The sequence below is a fragment of the Vulpes vulpes genome, chromosome 15, assembly GCF_048418805.1.
Source record: "Vulpes vulpes isolate BD-2025 chromosome 15, VulVul3, whole genome shotgun sequence".
NCBI lineage: Eukaryota > Metazoa > Chordata > Mammalia > Carnivora > Canidae > Vulpes > Vulpes vulpes.
Genome location: NC_132794.1, coordinates 90,900,031 through 90,918,579, shown reverse-complemented (window position 1 = coordinate 90,918,579; position 18,549 = coordinate 90,900,031). Strand labels below are relative to the sequence as shown.

At 52.1% G+C, this 18,549-nt stretch overlaps 1 protein-coding gene across 8 annotated transcripts in view; it reads right to left on the bottom strand.

Moving 5' to 3' along the window:
- Window positions 1-4,246: 4,246 nt before the first annotated feature.
- Window positions 4,247-18,549, bottom strand: part of PAX2 (paired box 2) — an 87,862-nt gene continuing 73,559 nt past the window's right edge. For 4 of the 8 annotated variants that reach the window (XM_025995704.2, XM_025995710.2, XM_072739771.1 and 1 more), the window contains 3 exons: window positions 9,377-9,478; window positions 7,113-7,199; window positions 4,247-6,636 (listed from right to left, as the gene is read on the bottom strand). In XM_025995704.2, the coding sequence (XP_025851489.2) occupies window positions 6,560-6,636; window positions 7,113-7,199; window positions 9,377-9,478 (266 nt within the window). In that variant the 3' untranslated portion in view covers window positions 4,247-6,559. The remainder of the gene's footprint in view (window positions 6,637-7,112; window positions 7,200-9,376; window positions 9,479-18,549) is intronic. The other 4 variants (XM_072739769.1, XM_072739772.1, XM_072739770.1 and 1 more) reach the window with 1 other exon arrangement.

The following is an 18,549-nucleotide window of genomic DNA, read 5'->3' as shown; positions in this document are numbered from 1 at the left end:
GTACTGTCTGATGACCCTGAAAGTCCAAAATCGGTCTTGTTTCAGGCCTAACTGGCTCCAGAGACTTGGATAATACCAGCAGAGTTTTTTCCTCTCTACCTCTGTCAGCTCTGTGTGTTCTTGCCTGACTCTGAGTGGGTCTGCACTCTCCCCATGGTAGGGATAGACCTGAGGGGCCCAAAGTCCTCGATCACTTCAGTTCACAGTCCAAGAGAAGAGAACTTCTCTCTTCCGGTCCCCAAAAATGAGCCTTCTGAGAAGACTCTGCTCTTAACTTGAGGACTATGTGCTTTGGATCATGACATGAGGTCCCCACTGGCCAGATGTGGGTCTCATGCCCATATCTCTGGTCAGGAACTGATGGGACACCCTGATTGACAGTCCCACGAGTATTACACAGAGTGATAGAGGGATAGTTTCCCAATGGATGAAGGTGTGCCCCTTCATGATGCCCCCATGGGGACAATGGTGGGTGCTTCCAGGTTGTAAGGAAAAGTCACCCTAGGTAATGGAGGGAGTTGTTCAAGGAGTTGGGTGATCACATCAAATCACTGGGGTTCTAGAGAAGTAGGAGCAGCATCTGCTCTTTCTCACCTCTTCTGTTAGCCACTCAGCTGCTCTCTGCAGGTCACCCTCCTTCTCCACATGATTGAGGGTTCCTATCGTCTCTCACTCTCTCCTGTCTTTCTCTCCCCTGCCTCAGCCTCCCACTTACTCATGATTTCTTGTTCACATCACTCCATTCGTTTCTCTGTCCATCACCATTTGTTGAACATCTGTGTGCCAAACATGGTCCAGCCATTGGTGATAGAGCAGCAAAACAGATCAGAAAAAATTTCTGCCCCCATGGAGCTAACATTCTAACCAGAGAGGACAAGACAGGACCAGCAAAACATAATCGGGGAAGGGAACAGAGTGATGGTGTGTGTGCACTATTTTATTTAAGTTGATCAGGGAGGGCCTGGTTGATGAGGTAACGTTAGAGCAGAGTCCTTAAGGAAGTAGGGGGCTGTCCGGGAAGAAAAGCCATGAATGGCTTGAGAAGGCTCATACTCGGAGCAACGGAAGCATGGTACAGAGGCCAGCAGGCCCAGAGCACAGTGAGCTGGAGCGGGTGATGGGAGCTAAGTCACCAGCAGTGATAGGGCTGGGGGGAAGGGGAGGCCACCAGGACATGCAGGGCTTTGTGGGTCAGCTTTAGGATCCCGACTTTGACTCTGTAGGAGAAGGGCAGCCACTGGAGGGCTCTGAGCAGAGGAAGGACACGATCCGCTCTACATTGGAGCATCCCTCTGGCTGCTAGGGGGTGGGTGGTGCAAAGATGGAAGCAGAAAGACCAATTAGAACATTCTTTTGTGAGTCCAGGTAAAGGGTCATTGTGACTTGGCCTAGGACAGTAGAGGGCAGGTAGTCAGACGTGGTCCAGTTCTGTGCCTGTTTTAAAGGTAGAGCTGTCTGTGCTGGTGCATTCGATGTGGGATGGGAAAGACAAGGGCATCGGGGCACATCTGAGCTTTTGGCCTGAGTGAGTGGCAGACTGGAGCTGTCTTCTACTGTGATGACCAAGATGGGGAATCCCCTCAGGGCCTCCCCTGGGCTTTGCTCCCCCCATGTCCTCATCCTCTCCTGCATCCTGTTTCCTGTCCTGACTGACTCAGCTTGGATTTGTGCTCAAGTCCACCTCTAGTAGCAGAGTCACTGGTACAGATATGGTGTCCACAGGGGCAGGAGGGGCTGGGAGTGGGGCAGCTTCCCTAAAGGAGCTGCATGAGTGATGGATACCATTTTGACATTTCCAGTACAGTGTCCTGGCTCTCAACTACTTTTCCGCTTCATCTCCTGCCATCTCTGTCTACCCCTCTGCCTCTCCCCAGGCACCTGATACTCCAGCCACATTTTATCTGGTAGATTTCCATGCCTCCGTGTCTTTGCTCCTGCTGTTCCTTCAACCCAGGACACCTTTCTTCATCTGTTTCTAATTGTCATACTTGGTGTACCTCAGCTGGGAACTCTGTGGGAGTGGGGGAGGATAGGACCTGCAGAGTCAGAATTAGGTGAGTTCTGGGGAATGCTGAAGCTGTGGAACAGGCCCTATTTGTGTTTGGGGAGGGTAAATGGGGCTGCAATTAGAACAGGAAACTGGTCAAAGAGTAGAGACATGCTTGGGAGGCCCTCAGATTTCCAGGCAGATATCAGTACCTCAGGAGGGGCACAGCATGAGAGCTTCTGGGCAAAGGTGGTCACCGTAGACTGTGGGATCCTCGCTGTCCAATTTGGTCTGAAGGTGACCAGAAGTAGAACAGAAGGTAAGGAGTTCCGGGGGTACCCAGAGGAGGCCCTGACTTCCAATTTAATGGGTCGAGCAGGGCAGGGTTCTCAGTCTAGGGCACCTGGAGGCAAAGCCAGGCACTGGGGGCCAGGTAGCCTGCTACATATGATGAGAGTGGCACCGGCTGGGCCAATCCAGTGTACTGACCACTTCCAAGAACGTATCCACTGGGTATCAGGTGACAGCCAGGAGCTCTGCCATGTTGGGTTTTGATGGATTCCTAACAGAGTGTCTGAAGTGGGGTGTACATTTTCCAGGGAGTGCAAAATAATCCATTTAGGCATGAGATGAGAACATGAGAACTTCTTCCCATGCATTTCAATCACATCCTTTTTCTATTTTATGTCCTATAAAAATCATAACGTTAGTCTGATAGTATATTTACGGAATTGCTAAATAAGTCAACATACTTATATTAGGAGTACATATTCAGAATTCTCTTTACTGATAGTGTATATGATCAAAGAAGTTCGAAGACTACTCTTCCAGGAGACTCGTGATCAACAGGAGCAGCACCAGGCAGGGTGGAAAATGGGACTGTCATTTGTTGAGATGGGGAATAGGGAGGAGACTGAGGTGGAGAGAGCGGAGGAAGGGGATAGACCTGATTCAGGGCTTGCTGATTTGTTGCAGACCCTTCATACCCTCCCGAAGACCCTTGATGTGGGTGAACCTGAGCAAATGGGTTGGGGAAAGAAAGGCTTTTGGGATCCTGGTGGGAAGGAGGCGTCTGGGAGGCACCAGCCAAGGGAGAAGGTCATTCCTTAGTCAGCCTCCAGGCCTTGTTTTCCATCCTTGACAGCTCAGAGTTTCAGCAGCCTCTCAAGTAGGAAAAGCCAGAGATGGGAGCTAAGGGGAAGGTTTCCCAAGGGCGGAGAAAGAAAGTCTCTAAGAGCAGAGACCACGTGGACGCTATGGCCTTTGTGGTGGAGCTGGAGTTGGGAGGTTGCTGAAGAGACAGAAGTGGGACCCTTTTGAAGTATCTCAGATGCATTCCTCCCCAACGCAGGAACAGACACAGGGACAGACACACAGATGTTCCCTGGACCTCAGGGACAAGAACAGTAGAGTGTCAAAAAAACAAAACAAAACAACAACAAAAAAAAACACAAACACAAAAACCGGTTTTTCCTACTTCCCCACCACCAGACCCTCCCCAGGACAGACAGACCCACGCAAACAGAAATCCAGGCCACCGACCAACCGACGGACACACAGACATAAGACATAAGCGCCTGCACACCCTCTCCAGGACGCACCCAAAGGCGCGAGGATGGGCGAGCAGCAGGTTGTCCCCGGGTCTCCGCAGGGCCGGGCTCTGTCCCGGCCTGGAAGTAAACGCTTAGCGAGGAAACCGGTGGACAGCGTCTGCGGTCTCGGGGTCTCTGTGTGGCCTCGGGCTATAAAATCGCGGCTCCGCCACCGGCGGAGGAAGGAGACTGCCTGGCAGATGACCTCCACCGTGGGGAGAGCGCCTCTGACGTAGCCTTCTGAGAGTCTGAACCCTAAATCTGAGTGAGGGTAGAGAGGCAAGGCGGCCGAGTCGGCGGCGTGGTGTAGACACTCGAAGTTACCCTGAAGTTTTGGAAAGTGAAACTCCTTGCCCCAAGGGCGAGGTGGGCCGTAAGGGTAGCGACCCGAAGGGCAGCCCGTCTGGGCCTCTGCCTCCCACCAGCCGCCACTCGAGAGGGTCTCGGCGAAAGAGTGGGAGGCGAGAGGGTGGGAGGCCAGTCGCAGTGGGGGTACAGCTGGGAGGACCCCTGAAGGGGTTATTTGGATCGACCAGTGTGAGGGGAGGCCTGTCCCAGAGACAGGGAGAGACAAACCTGGAGCCATGGGGAGTGACATACAAAATTTTATTATTATTATTTATTATTATTATTTATTATTATTTTATTTCTCATGTGCACAGAAAAAAAAAAAGAAAAAAAGAAAAAAAAAAAAAAAAAAAAAAAAAAACGAACCGACGCGCTGAAAGTGGCTAAGGAGACCAGAGCTGTCAGGGGATCTCTCGAGGGTTCGACTGGGTCCTGGGTCTGGGGCCCCTGCCCGGCCAGCTCCACAAGGACTGGGATGGCCCGGGCCTCGGCGTCTGGACCTCAGCGCCCTCGCCGCCCTGCTCGGGCCACGGAGCCTGGCCGGGCGCCGGCAGTTCCCTTAAACTGTTCTTTTTTCTCATTTTCCTTTTCAAATAAAAAGGCTCGAAGGGGAGAGAGATCCGGGCGAGGACTCCAAGCCTTTTCGGATTTGTTCAAGGATTTTTATTTATTTATTTATTTATTTGTTTATTTATTTATTTATTTATTTTCACTTTTATTGACTTTGTTTCTGTTATTTCGAGTCGTCACGATCCACGGGTGAGGAGACATGCAGGGCGCGTCGCCGCTACCGAGAGAGCTACTACGGGGCGGGGCGGCCCGGCCGCCGGCGGCCCGGGGCGCGAGGGGCACGGCCGGAGCGGCGAGCCCGGGGCTGGAGCGGCCGCCGGGGCGCTGGCCTGCTGGGGCCAGGCGGCCGGGGCGGGGCTGGGGGAGAGGCCGGGGGCGGGGCAGAGACGGAGAGACAGAGACAGAGGGGGCGAGAAGCGGGGCGGAGAGAGAGATGGAGAGAGGGGAGAGATGCGGAGGAGAGACGAGGAGAGCGGAAACACGGGATTACAGAGATAGCCAACGAAACAGAGGCGAGAGGAGTCCACAGGACCATGTTCGTCGTTTTGCATAGAGATTTCTTTTCTTTCGTAATTTTTTTTTGTAACATAAAAAATGCCCCCCTCCCCCAGGACGTGCTGTGCTTTAGTGGGCGTGTAGCTGTGTCCCCCCCTCCCCCCCAGCGAGCGGCGACTCTCACAGCACAGACAGAGGGGCGTATCTACAGGCAGGGCGGGCGGCAGCGGGGACTCTACCGGGCGGGGCGGAGCGGTGGGGCGGGCTTATATACACAGGGGTTCGCCTTCACACGACACACACCGTCTTTCTACAAAGCAGCAGCCTGTTGAGTTTGTTTTGCTTATCCTTTTTGCAAAGACCATCATACTAAATAAATGCAGACTTTTCGCGGTCCTGTTCAGTTCCTGCCGGAGGAGTAGGCTGGGGTTGGGGGGAGTGGGGGGGGGGTGGACTGGGCAGCCCCCGCGTCCCTCGGCCGCAGCTCAGATGCCAGCTCAGAACCTGCTCCTGCCACCCGCAGATCGCGAGTCTGTGTCGGGGCAGGGGACGCCCAGTAGCTGCTCGGCCAGACCAGTGCCCGCGGCCTACGGAAACGGGTCCTGCGGCAGGCACTGAAGAGCCTCCGAAGGGGCGGGAGCTAGGGAGAGATGCAGAGCGTCGTGGGACGGGAGGAGGACAGGCAGGAGGGGAGGATGAGAGGTCTGCGGATGGAAGAGACGCTGAGGTAGGGGCAAAAGGGGGGACTGAGAGTCGGGTCACTAGCAGGAGTGCCTGGGCCCTGGGGAACCAGGCAGTTCAGGTGGAGCAGGGAAGAGCCCAGAGCAGGGCTTGGTGGGTGCGCGCTGCTGGGGCCTGCGTGCCTTGGGTCCCAACTTCGGAAAGACCTGATGACCCCAAACCCTGTCCCAAGGGCCCGGACCGCACGCCCCCATTCCATTCCACCTCCTGGGGCAGGGCACACTCGGAAGGTGGGGGCAGTCCGGCTGGCGCGAGCGTAAGGACTCTTCCCCGAGGGTTCGGCAGCGGGCTCTTCCTCCTTCTGCAGAAAATCGTTTTGTTCTTAATTTCCTTCGCCCAGCCCGTCCAGCGAAGCCTCCCGGCGCCGGAGCGTCCGAGGCGGGCTGCTCCCGGGCTGGGCCGCGCTGCGGTCCGCGGTGATTGTGTGTCACAGAAACGTGTCCCCCGCGCGCAGCGGCGGCCCGGCCAGGGTCCCGCGGTGTGGGTGGGCTCCGGGGCCGGTTCGGGCCACGCCGCGGCGAGCTGGGGCGCGCCCTCCTCTCGACGCCGCGCAGTCCAGGCAGGCGGGGAGGGGCGGCGGGCGGGGCTGGGGGCGGCGGGCCCGGGCCTGAGGGTCCCGCCCGCGGCTCCACCCGTCCTGTCGGGCCGCGGACGGAGTGGTGTGAAGGGCTGCAGGGCTCCTCGGGTGGGGGTGGGCTGGGGCTGGGCGGTGGCCGGGAGGCATCGCGTCGCGTCGGTCCTCCCTCCCTCCGGGGTGGGCGGTCAGACGGGCACGATGTGCAGGCCGAAGCTGTCGGCCTGAAGCTTGATGTGGTCCCCGCGGTAACTAGTGGCGGTCATAGGCAGCGGCAGCAGCGGCAGGGGCGGAGCCCCGGGGGGCGGCACTATAATAATAAGGGGAACCTGGAAGTTAACACAGGAGAAGAATGGGCTGGGTGAGAGGACAAACAGGAGAACAAAAAAGGAAAGAAAAGCAAAGACCTCCCCGGGGCTGGGGTCTGGCGGGATCGGGGCAGGGACACCTTGGCTGGGCTACGGGGCCGGTCGCCCCCAGGAGAGCTTCATTCACCGCCGGGAGAGGGACCAGTCGACCGGTGACGGCCGCCGCCCGGCTGGGGGGACCTTCCAGAGGGACGGGGGGGGGGGGGCGGCGGCGCAGAGCCTCCTAGCCCCGGGGGAGGGAGAGAAAACGAGGGAGGGGAGGGAGGCGCGGGCGTCCTCGAGGGATCCCGGGGCCTCGGTGCTGTTCTAACAAGCCCGCCCGGCCGGCACCCGAAGGTCGGGTCGCGGGGAGTCGGACCCGCGCCCCGAAGCAGCCCTGCGGAGCCGGCCCGCGGGCTGACGCGCTGAGCCGCCGGCCAGCCAGGTGGCGTACTCACTTAGTAAGGCGGGGTTGCTGAATCTCCAAGCCTCGTTGTAGGCCGTGTACTGGGGGTGGCTGTACGGGTTGCCGGAGAACTCGCTCCCTGCGGGAGGGCGGGGGAGTGGGGATCAGACCCGCGCAACGCCTGGTTGGACCCGACGTGCCCCAGCCAGCGGCCTCGCCCCGGTCGCAGGGACAGGTGCAGCGGGCAGGGCAATGCCGGCTGGGGGCGCGCGGGCAGACAGAAGCAGAGCGATCCGCCGGGTCTGCGTGGGGAGAGCCCGTGGCGGGGCGGGTGCAGAAGCACGGATGGGCCTCCCACGCCGGCCTGGGGGCTTGGGGTTCCCCGGAGGAGGCGCGCTGGGCCACCCGGGAGGGGCTTGTTCCGGGGTCAGGCGCACCCACCCGCTGCCCTACCCCAGGGCCTTTTTAGTGGGTACTCTGGTTCTAGGAGCGCTAGCCCCATAGGGTGGAAGCCCTGGAAGGTGGCGAAGGAAGGCCCTCGGGACACTTTGTCCCAGAAAGTCCTAAGAATGGCATCTCAGCACCGTGCCAATGCAAGGAGTTGGGACTCTGCTGGGAAACACCCCCTCCGCCTTTCCCTCCATAGATTCGATGGGGGGGGGGGAGCAGCAGGAGAAGGAGGCGGGGGTGGGGGTGGGGGTGGGTGAAGCAGGTGGACTGCCCACCGGTCTGTGAGCGGTTAGCGGAGGGCCCAGTGGGCCGGGAGCCCTCGGAAGCTGCTTCCCTCCCTCCTCGGTAGAAAGGCCAGGCCTCCGGGTTTCCCCCTCGCCCTTTCTCCTGTGTGATGACCCCAGACTGTTTACAGTGATCCCTAACCGCGGGTTAAGTAGAGGAGAAGGGGCCCCTCTCGGAGAGGGAGCTGGGTGGGGGTGGGGGATGCAGCCACTGGAAAGCCTGTTTATTGACGAGGAGGGAAAGCATGCGTGCAGCAGGATAATGAGCTTCTGAGCTCAACTGTGACCAAGAGGAACTGAGCTATCTCCTTCCCCATCGCTAATGAAACAAGTGTAATTTCCTCATCAGCACTAGATTCTGTTTAACGACTCCCCCCTTGCCACCATGAGCTCTCTGCAGCTCCCCTCATCCCCACCTCCTTGCAGACACCCCCTCCTTCACCCCTACCTCTCCAAGACCTTCTCCAGCCTCCACCTGCTCACTGCTGGGACCTTCCCAGAAGAATCTCCTTGTCCCCAACACTTCTACCCCACTCCAGGTTTGGGTGGGAATCCCCTCACCCACACATCCCAGCTCTCCTTAGCCAGTCCCAGGAGCTCCCTTCAGCCCCGCTGGTACAGCACCCTGCTGCAGCCTCCCTCTTTGCCACAGCCCATCCCCCCGCCCAAGGTCTGCTTTGCCAGGGCTGCCCCTGGATGGACATCTGGGAATGGGGCCAGGCACCCTCTTCCATCCTCCCCCACCACGAGGGTTGTGTGTCAGGCGAAGGCCGCCAGCAGGAGTGGGCTGCAGGCCCAGAGAGTCTCACCCTCTTTAAGACAAGAGTTTTTTGGTGTTTCTGTGAATAGAAGCTTCAACTCTCTGGCTTTAAGCCCAGCTCCCAGTCTGGGGTGAGAGGTTGGGGAGAGTACAACCTCCAGCTGCAGTCCTCAGACCCTAAGTCTGGCCTCCACCTCCCTGATCCGCACAGTCCAGACCCAACTCTTCTCAGGAGCAACGAGGGGCCTAGGTACCTCTGAGGAGACGTAGAGCTCTAGCTTGTCTCTCTGGGTCCTGCCATAGCCTTCCTCTGTTCTTCTTTCCTTAGGGACTAGCCCCTTCCTCTCCCTGGGGTGGGGTCAGTTCTCCACACTGGTTGTCCCTGTGGGTTGGTGTGGACCAGGGTGGCTTTGTCTGAGTGATGGACAATGCCCCTGGAAATGATTCTTGGCTCCAAGTTTCCATGGAAACCAGGGCAGGCTCTTCCAAGCAGTGTCAGCTGGCTAGGAGTGGGCTGGGGCACTGAGCAGGGAGCTGAGGCTGAGTGCTCCCCAGGCACAAGCTCCGGTGGGTGGGCACTGGGGAAGGGCCATGACATACAGTGGGATGCATATGAGAGCCACTTCTGCAAACTCCCTCCCTGGGTTGCTCATGAGGGAGGCTGAGGGACCCATTATAGCCTCTAGGGAGAGAGAGGGGTGGGGGGAGGAGTGGATATTGGGTCTCTTCCCACCCCCAGCCTCAGACTACAGACCACTCAGCAGCTCACCCACAATTTAGTCACCCCCACCTAAATTAGGTAGCTGCAGCATTGTCACCTACCAGGCACCATTCCTGCCAGGGTGGAGGTGGGGTAGCTTCCCTGGCCAGTGGGGGGCACGTGAGGGGGGTAACCAGGCAGAGTGGTGCTCGCCATGTCACGACCTGGAAAAACACAAAGGGGAAGGGGTGAGGCCTGGAAAAGAGAGGCCTGCCTCTGCTCACACCAGGGTACTTCACGGGAAGGAAAGAGCTGTGTGCCGACACGCGGGAGAACATCTGCGTGAGCAAGTCCAAGTGTGCCTTTACATGTGTTTAAGCTTATTACCTAAATGTCTGTCCTATGATCGGTCACACACCTCTGCTCTGTGTAGCGCTTTGTGTCTCTCTGTGGGCGTCTACGTGTGTATGTGTTTACCTTTGCTCATGTCTCTTTGAAGCCCAAACCCAGATGGAGAAGGGAGGGAGATGACCTGCTTTTATTCCTCCTTTCCAGCAAGATATTCAGCTATGGTTTCTCCAGTAGCCAAATGGACCTCTGTCATCTTGCTCACCTCTCACCATCTTTCCTTCAGGCGTGGAGGATACTCCCACCCCCACCATACTGGGCTATTGGGTCTGTCTTGTCCTCTCCAAGTAGAGCTGCAGGTGCTGGGCCTTGCAGGGGTAGGGGCGGGCAGCCAGTGGGCTATTTTGCTATTAGTGTTTATGGCATTTAAATGATGGAAAACCATCCCTGAAGTGAATCAGGAGCTTTGAGAGCCAACAGTTCTGGTGGATCAGATAAAGTTCCACTGAGCAAAACCGGCTCCCCCTACCAGCTGCTGGACTTCCAGCTGCTAGAAACTTCTACTAGCTGAAGTCTGGATAGTGGAAGGCAGGAGTTTCCTTAGCCCTGTCCTGGAGTGAAGGTAAAGCAACCCAATATTAGGGAGCCACCCATAGTCCACAGACATGTCTGGGACGCAGCTACACCTGAGTGCCCTCCCTTCCTCGCCTGTCCCCTCCATCACCATGAAGGAATCACCACCTGCCTTGCAATTTATGCCCCAATCTTTAATGACAATAATTTGCCCTCTCCCCTCTCCCACACTTTCTTGCCCTAGAGACAACGTGGTGCTCTCCTGGGTCCCATTTATCGTCTCCAGATTCCCCTGGTCCTCCTCTTCAGCCTGTGCTACTCTCCATTCTAGTGCCTTTGTCTGACCCTGAGAAGGCAGAGTGTGGCCGGAGGAAGTCACAGAACTATGCACATCTGGCCCGGTTCATTATCTTTTCATCAGTTGTCCTAGTCTTCATTTTCCCCATGACTTTTCCAAAACGTCCCTCGCTCTCCTTGCTACGCTTTCCATGAACTTCACCTCCTCTCCTACTTTTCTGAGATGTGAATTTCCTCACTCCTCCCTTAACATATCTGAGTGATTCATCTTTCTCTAAGTATACAGAGCTACAACTCAGTTTTTTGTATTTGAAGCTGCCTGCTGAACAGTTTTATTAGCTGTCCCACTGTCACCTCAAACCTAACGGGAATAAAAGCCAACTCATCTTCCCCCTGATCAGGTCTACCAACATTTTTGAAGACCACCAAACCAAAAAAATACCTTTGGAATCCTTTTTTCTTTTTCTTTTCTTTTCTTTTCATTTTATTTATTTATTTATTTATTTATTTATTTATTTATTTATTTTGAGAGAGAGCTAGAGAGCATGAGTGCACTCACAAGCAGGGGAAAGTTGCAGAACAGAGGGAAGGGGGAAGAAGGAGTAGGAGAGAGAGAGAATCTTTTTTTTTTTTTTTTTGAGAGAGAGAGAGAGAGAGAGAATCTTAAGCAGGCTCCACATCCAGCCCAACACGGGACCTGGGGCTCAGTCTCATGACCCTGAGATCATGACCTGAGCCAAAATCAAGAGCCAGATGCTGAACCAACTGAGCCACCCAGGCACCTCTGAAATCCATCTTGATATAGCCTTTATCCTTCCCTTATGGATGAAGTCAGTCACCAAGTGTTACTAATTCCCCTTAGCAATGTCTGTCATATTGGCCCCATCCCTGTTTCCTCTACCCCATCTATAGCTCAGCTCCTGAGCGCCTGTCCTTAGTCTGCCATAACAGTGCTTGCCCCCTCCAGTCTATCCCAGCTGTGGATGCCTGGATTTCAACATATCCCTTCCCTTGGGAAAACCATCACTGATTCTCTGCAGTCCACAGTTGGAATCTACACTCTGCCAGGCTTTCAAAGCCTCCTGGGTACTCCCCCCCACCTGATTTTCTTAGCTCTGATTCTCACTCCACCTGATTTGGTTGGACTGTTTTCATAGGCATGTATGCCGTGGAATCTCTGTGCTTTTGCCATATCATTTTCTTCTCCTTCTTCATAGTTTTCCTCTCCTTCCAGTTCAAGCCTTAAAATACCTACCATTCTACCCATCAGGGAAGTTTCTTTCTTCTAAACTTCTATAGTGTCTGCACTGCATGGGTGACCATGCATTATATTTTGTAAGGCATCAGACCTGTTTCCTGAAATAGACCATAATCAAACTGAGGGCAGGGCTTCTGCTATCTTACATAGTTGAGAAATCAATAAATGATGCTCAGTAAATACTGGTTGATTCCCTATCACTCTTTTACACTTAAAGCCAATTCTAGTGGGTTGTATTGTTTTCTAATTGTTCCATTGTGTCAGTCTCCTTTTTTTTTCAAGATTTTTATTTATTTATTCATGAGAGACACACAGAGAGAGGTAGAGACATAGGCAGAGGGAGAAGCAGGCAGGGAGCCCAATGTGGGACTCGATCCTGGAACTCCAGGATCACGCCCTGAGCCAAAGGCATATGCTTAACTGCTGAGCCATCCAGGTGTCCCTGTTGGTCTCTTTTGAAGAGGTGAAGGCTGGGACAAAATGTAAATGCTGAAAGCTGCTTTTTCTCTAAAAACAGTTTGAACAAGGGATCATGAATTGTTATAGGATGAGAAAAAATAACAGTGACTTATACTGTGACTCAGCTTTATCATGCAATAGAATGGTTCTCCTCTGTACCTGTCTAATATAGCTAAGATCTTATGTTTCTTAAAACTCAAGAACAGACAACAGAGTGGAACTGTCAGACAAGAGATCACTTCAGACTCTCAGACAGAAGAAAGAATCTGTGTCTGCTTCGTTGTGGGTTTTCTTTCACTGACTTCTACTGTTAATAAGTTTCACTCCTCCTGAGCGTCTCTCAGTGGAGCGGGTCTGAAGTGGACAAGGACAGCAATATCTACCAATTCCTTGAGAGATTAATAATATGGTATTTATTGGTCAGATGGCCCCAAGACAGAGGAGAGTTAGGGAAGAGGTAGAAGTTTTGCAATGAAAAAGATCTAGAAACCCAATTTCTCCTGGTCCTGTACTCTTAATGCCTACAAAGTAGCCAGGAAAAGAAGTATGCTTCTTTCTTAAAACAAACAAACAAACAAACAAACAACAACAACAACAAAACCCCAGGAATTTAAATTTCAGCTGCTTGGTTTCTACAACCTGTCACACATGAATTCCTAGTAATCTAAGGTTTTGTCATACAGTTCCCTACCTGGCTTTAGGAGAGAGGAAGAAAGGTCAGATGCCTGGAAAGGTGTCTCCAGCTAACCTGGAGTTACCCTACTGCAACATTTATTTCCACTGGCTTTTCTCCTCACAAAACAGTCAAGGTAACTTCCAGCATACAGAAACTTTTGCGTGCTGGAAGTCACCCAGAGAACTGTTAGTTGAAAGACACATTTCCAAATTCTAGTTAAAAAACTTAATACAGGAAGTGCTTATTCAGACATTTTTCAAATGTGAGGAAAGGCCCATGATGAGGAAGAAGCATAGGAGCTTCCTGGTGTTCTTCATACAGCCATGCTGCTGTATCCTGTAATATCAGTATCACGACAAAGAGGTGCCCATCAGGACCCCTGAACCAATAGATGTGCAAGCCACTGCATACAAAGTACCCTCAATGGCTTCATTAGTACACAGGTGACACTTGAAGAGGAGGAAAAAATTGACCAAACTCTTGCCAGAGCCATATATTCTTCGGAACACCATTGTCAATAATGGAAAACACATACTGCAGGAAGTTTTCAAATTACTAAGACCATCATACCATTTGCCCAGCAGCATTCTTTGAGCAAGCCTCTTTTAGTGAGAGATATGAATGGGTAATGGAATGTGTGCAAGGAAGAATCAACAGAGCACTGCAGATGGATGGACAAAAGGGAGGAGAGATGGGCTCTAAGACTGTAAGCATAACCACCTCCTAAAAACAAACAAGGAAAAGCACAGGAAGAGGAGAAAAGAGCTATATGGCAAAATACATCAGTTATAAAGTATGTGGCACCCAACAGGAGAGAGGAGGTAGGAAGGTGCTTTGCTGCTCCCCCTTCCCCTCTAAAGGCCAGTAACAAGACAACAGCACCAAGAATCAACAAATGTATAAAAAACCCACATATTACCAGGCGTTGGGCATTTCGTGTGGGATAGTTGCTTCCTAAGATCACAAAGTTTTAAAGATGGATGAGCCTTCGAGATGATCTAACTTCCTTGTTCTAAAGTTGAGAAAACGGAGGTACAAAGGCATAATGACTTTTTGTGGCCACAGAGCTGGGGAACAAGAGAGCCAAAGTTCGAAGCTATGTCGCACCACTCTGCCTTTGATGACAACATGAAGCCAGATAACCCCCAAAAGGACCAAAGAAAAGGAAAAGTCACCCAACAAGCAAAATCTCCTATCATCACTGTCATCATTAAGACGAGGCAAGAAAAACAGGATATAAAGAATAAAATACTGACAGTGAAAGTCTGCAGTAAAACTCCATGGGGTGGAGTATTAATCTCCTTGGAGAGTTTTCTAAAAAACAAAGAGGCTCTTCAAGAAACAGTAGTAGTTGAGAATCTTAAAGTACCCAGAAGTGTTAGAAGCACAGCTCTTGATGAGGGTGTCTTCTCAGTTCAACTGTGGAAGTCCCCAAAGAGTCTACAGCCAATTTCTACAGCAATCACTGCATCTGAATCAGACAGTGCACTTTTGTCAGACATTCCTTACCAAATGGGCCAGATCAAATCAACTGTTTTGGAGAATCTAAGTGCAGTTCCTCTTACAAGTACAGAGAACAGCAAAGTGAATGACTTTATTAAGAAATTGGAAATTTTCAGTCACCAGATAATTTATGCTATCTTGCCAGCTCTTAGATTCAAGGGCAGAGTTGTGTTTCTGCTTAATCTAGACTAGCTGGCATTCACTGAACACCATCCTAAATATTTTCTATGTCTTATCTCTTTTAATCCTCATATCAACCAATGATGTTGATCTGTGTGTGTGTTTTTTAAAGATTTTATTTATTTACTCATGAGAGACACGGAGAGGCAGATACACAGGCAGAGGGAGAAGCAGGCTCCATGCAGGGAGCCCGACGTGGGGCTCAATCCTAGGACCCTGAGATCACGACCCAAGCCAAAGGCAGATGCTCAACCACTGAGCCACCCAGGTGTCCTGATGTTGATGTTTTTAATCCCCACTGTATAGATGAAAAGCTGAAGCTCAGAGGGTCTCAGTATTATGTTTAAGGTTCCACAGATAGTAGGTGGCACAACCTGGATGATAAACCCGGCAGCATATACTTGGGAAGTGATTCTAGAAGGACATCCTTGAACATTAGAGACCCAGAAAGTAGGTATCTGGTCCAGGAAGGTAACCTTGGATTATGGTAGGTGAATTCTTCCTAAAACAACCTATTGTTGCTTCTTGTTTCTTTCATGTTTCAGGTTCTTCCATTTTCTACGGCAAGGATTTTAAACTGGGGTTCACTGATTCTGTAGGACTCCACAGATGCGCTTCACAGAGTCCATATAAAGCCATACATCAAATGTTATAGGTATACATATGTAATATCTAGATGGCTTTTATCATACAGAAGTATTCATGACTCGAAGACTGATAAACACTATTTACCACAAACCAAAAGAACCCGTTCTTTGGCATAAGAGAGACACTGATTTGTTTCAAAGTACTTGAATTGTACCAATAGACAAGCTCATATAAAGAACAGCAAAATAACAGGGGAAGGAGCAGAGAGGCTGATCACAAGTGAGGAAAACGTCAGCATCCAGCAGACCCAGGAAACAATAAGGCAGCTGCCAAAGCAGCAGAGATGTTGGGGCTCAGTGATGACTCAGACCACAAGACTTATTAGACATTGATTTATACAGCAAAAGTTCTATTCAGTGAGTGTAGAGATGCTTTTCCTCAGCACCGTTCTCTGAAGATGAGCACTCCTGCTATCCACTTGACACTATGGAGGACCCTAAGGCCAGAAAACATAACTCTTGTTTTACTATCCTATTCTCAAGTTTTGTCTGCTTCTCATAAGGTAGCAAAGATGAAGACATTAAATTACTCCAAGGTTGGCAGTCTGTGCCTGTATTTGACACAAGCATTTATAATACTTCCAAGAAAACAGTTATTAAATTTGTAATTACTGCCTACATATACTGTACATTTACATTTACTGTACCAATTATGATCGCTTTATTACCAATCCAAAGTAACAAACTTTAAATCTGGAGAAGCTGCTTTTAAAGGAGAGGAAAAGAATTTTCTACATGTTGCATTTTGTTTCATATCTCCCATGTTTCTGAATCCTCCCCAAGGTTTCTCCTGGGGGTGGTGCAGGGGGGTGCAGGGGGTGCAATGCAGAGGCATCTGCATGAGAGCCCCCCAGCTCCAGGCCAGTACCCTGTTGGCCTCAGAGCTCTTCCTGAGCCTTGTCTGCTCTGAGTTCCAGCAGAGGGGGCTGTGCCGGCAGCTCAGGTGGCTGCTCTCCTAGCTGATCTTGCTTCCTACACAGCTAGACCTTTCGTCCCTGCTGTGTCCTAGGCAGATATGCTGCCCACATCTGGGTGGGCTCAGCTGGTCTGACAGCCAACCAGTTCATGCCACCGGTCATGCTATTTGCACCCCTTCTCCTTCCAGCACTCTGCCCTCAACCTGGCTGGGCCGTGGGAGCCTGCTGGCCAAGGCCCCCCAAGAGGTTCCTTTCTTTGAACTCAGCTGGACCATGGATGGAGCTGCAGCCTCAGGATCCTGAAATGAGGCTAGGGAGTGTTGGGGAGAATCACATTTTCAAAGGCCTGAACGGGACTCTGGCTATCTTCTAGTCCAATCCCTCATCTTACAGAGAAGGAAACTGAGGCTTAGATAGAGGGGAAGACATAGCAGCCCTCTCCTCCTTCACCTCTCCAAGCTGCCTTCAATAGCTCCTTTAGCAAACCTCCAGTGGAGACTGGAGTCCAGCGGGTGCCGGCGTTCCAGAGGCCACCCCCGGCTCACTGATGGGCTCAGAGCACAAGAGCCCCTCATGCTGGGTGGGCAGAGGTTAAGCCTGTTTGCACAGTCTCCCGATACTCCAGGTCTCCCAGTTCCTCTCCGGCTTTATTTTGTTCTCTGAGAGCACTGAATTGTCAGCTCTAATCCTTCCGAAAGTGCAGCGTTTTTCAGGCGCTCTGTGTAAGTGAAACCCTAATCCCAAGGAAGACGGCCACTTAAGCTGCTGGAGCATTAGGCTGCTCTGGGAGTGAGCCCTCAGACTCCCTCCCTCCCTGCCCGGCAGCCTCCCAGCCACTGGGGAGGAGAGGGGGATTCCAAGCTGAAGGGAGCAAAGCCCTCTCAGAAGTAACAATAGTGGCAGGGCTTGCCTCCCAAAGCTCAGGGTTGAAAAAGTACTAGCTTGTCCTGAGGCTGATAGCTGAGAAGGAAGGATTCTGATAACCCTAGGGAAGAAGTGTGTGTGTGTGTGTGGGGGGTGTCTTCCTGTCCCTTAGGGGGGTGGCTGGCTTTCTGGGGGGAAGTAGGCTTTCAGATATCACCTAGGTGGCTTTGAGGCCACCAAAACATTTCTGAGCCCTTGGTCCCAATGCGCATCTGTAATATTCATTAGATACACCACCATTTAGGATTTCTGGTCATTCAGAAATCATTGAGTTGACTCATTTTACTTTTACTTAGCCAACATTTTCTTCTTAGAAAGTGCCAAGAATGGAGTAAATAAGCTCAGTGCCAGGGGATCCCCCTTTTGGAGAAATTTCCTTTGGGACACCCCAAGGATCTCTAAACATCTATATAGCAGCCAAAGGTTCTCCATAACCTAGGTTATCATGAAAATGGTACCCAGTGTTTTCTATTAGGCAACGTTTTGTTAGCCTGAGATGGCTACTATATGCACTTGAAATAAAGATCATTGATTCCTTAAAAAATATTTTAAATCATATTAAAACTGTCCCCTCTCCCTGATCCCTACATAGACTAGTGAGCCCTGGCTGTGGAGGACTGAGTGTAGTCCATTTGGGGAGCTCAGCCTCTGGGTCTCATGAGTGGCGGGAAGAAACAAGGGAGAAGTCAAGAGGAAGGCCTGAGGTAATGGGCCAAGTTTGAGCTCAGCTTAGAAGACCACAGTATCGCATCTTTGTTAAAATACCGGAAGCCTTTCACACCTTCTTCGTCTTCCCCATGACTCTCCTTTTCTCTGCAGCTCCATTAGCAGCCCCATGTGCTTCTGTCTAAGGCATCCTGCTGGGATGGGCAGCCCATCACCACTGGGGATTGCTGGTAGGCATAGACATGGACATGGATTTAGGATGGAGATTGGGGTGGTATAGCTTTTATTCTGCTCCAATTCCACCTGACTCTCTCAGTCCTAGAGTGGATTAATGCTTTCTTCTTTTCAATATCCTTTCCCTCTAGAGTGAACTGGATAAAGGAGGAAGGGAAAGAGCCCAGATCCAATGACTCCCTAGGCTGCAGGCCCAGGGCACCCGCATTATCTGTCAATGTCTCATTGCTATGGAAATGCCCCTGTAATTAAATCAGAGCTGAGGTCTGGGGGCTTGAGGTCCTTGGGGATGTGGCTGAAGGCCTCAGGGATGTTTGAAGGAAGTGAGCTTCCTACTGTTGGTGCTTCTGGGCCTAAATGAAGGGTCCAGGGTGCATGGGTGCTGTGGAGAAGCCCTCTGGTTTGGTTTGGCCTCCACAGCAAAGGGCTTGGACTTTCTGTAAGTCAGAAGTTGCCCTAGCCCCCTCCTTTCAAGGTTGGAGAGGAACTCTGATGTCTGTGCCCTAAATTCCTCTAGCTAATCAGGGGCTTTGAGCCGACAGACAAGGCTAGGAGACTCCTAGCCTCCTTTAGAAACATTTCTCAGCCTTTATTACCCTCTCCTCCCCCAAGG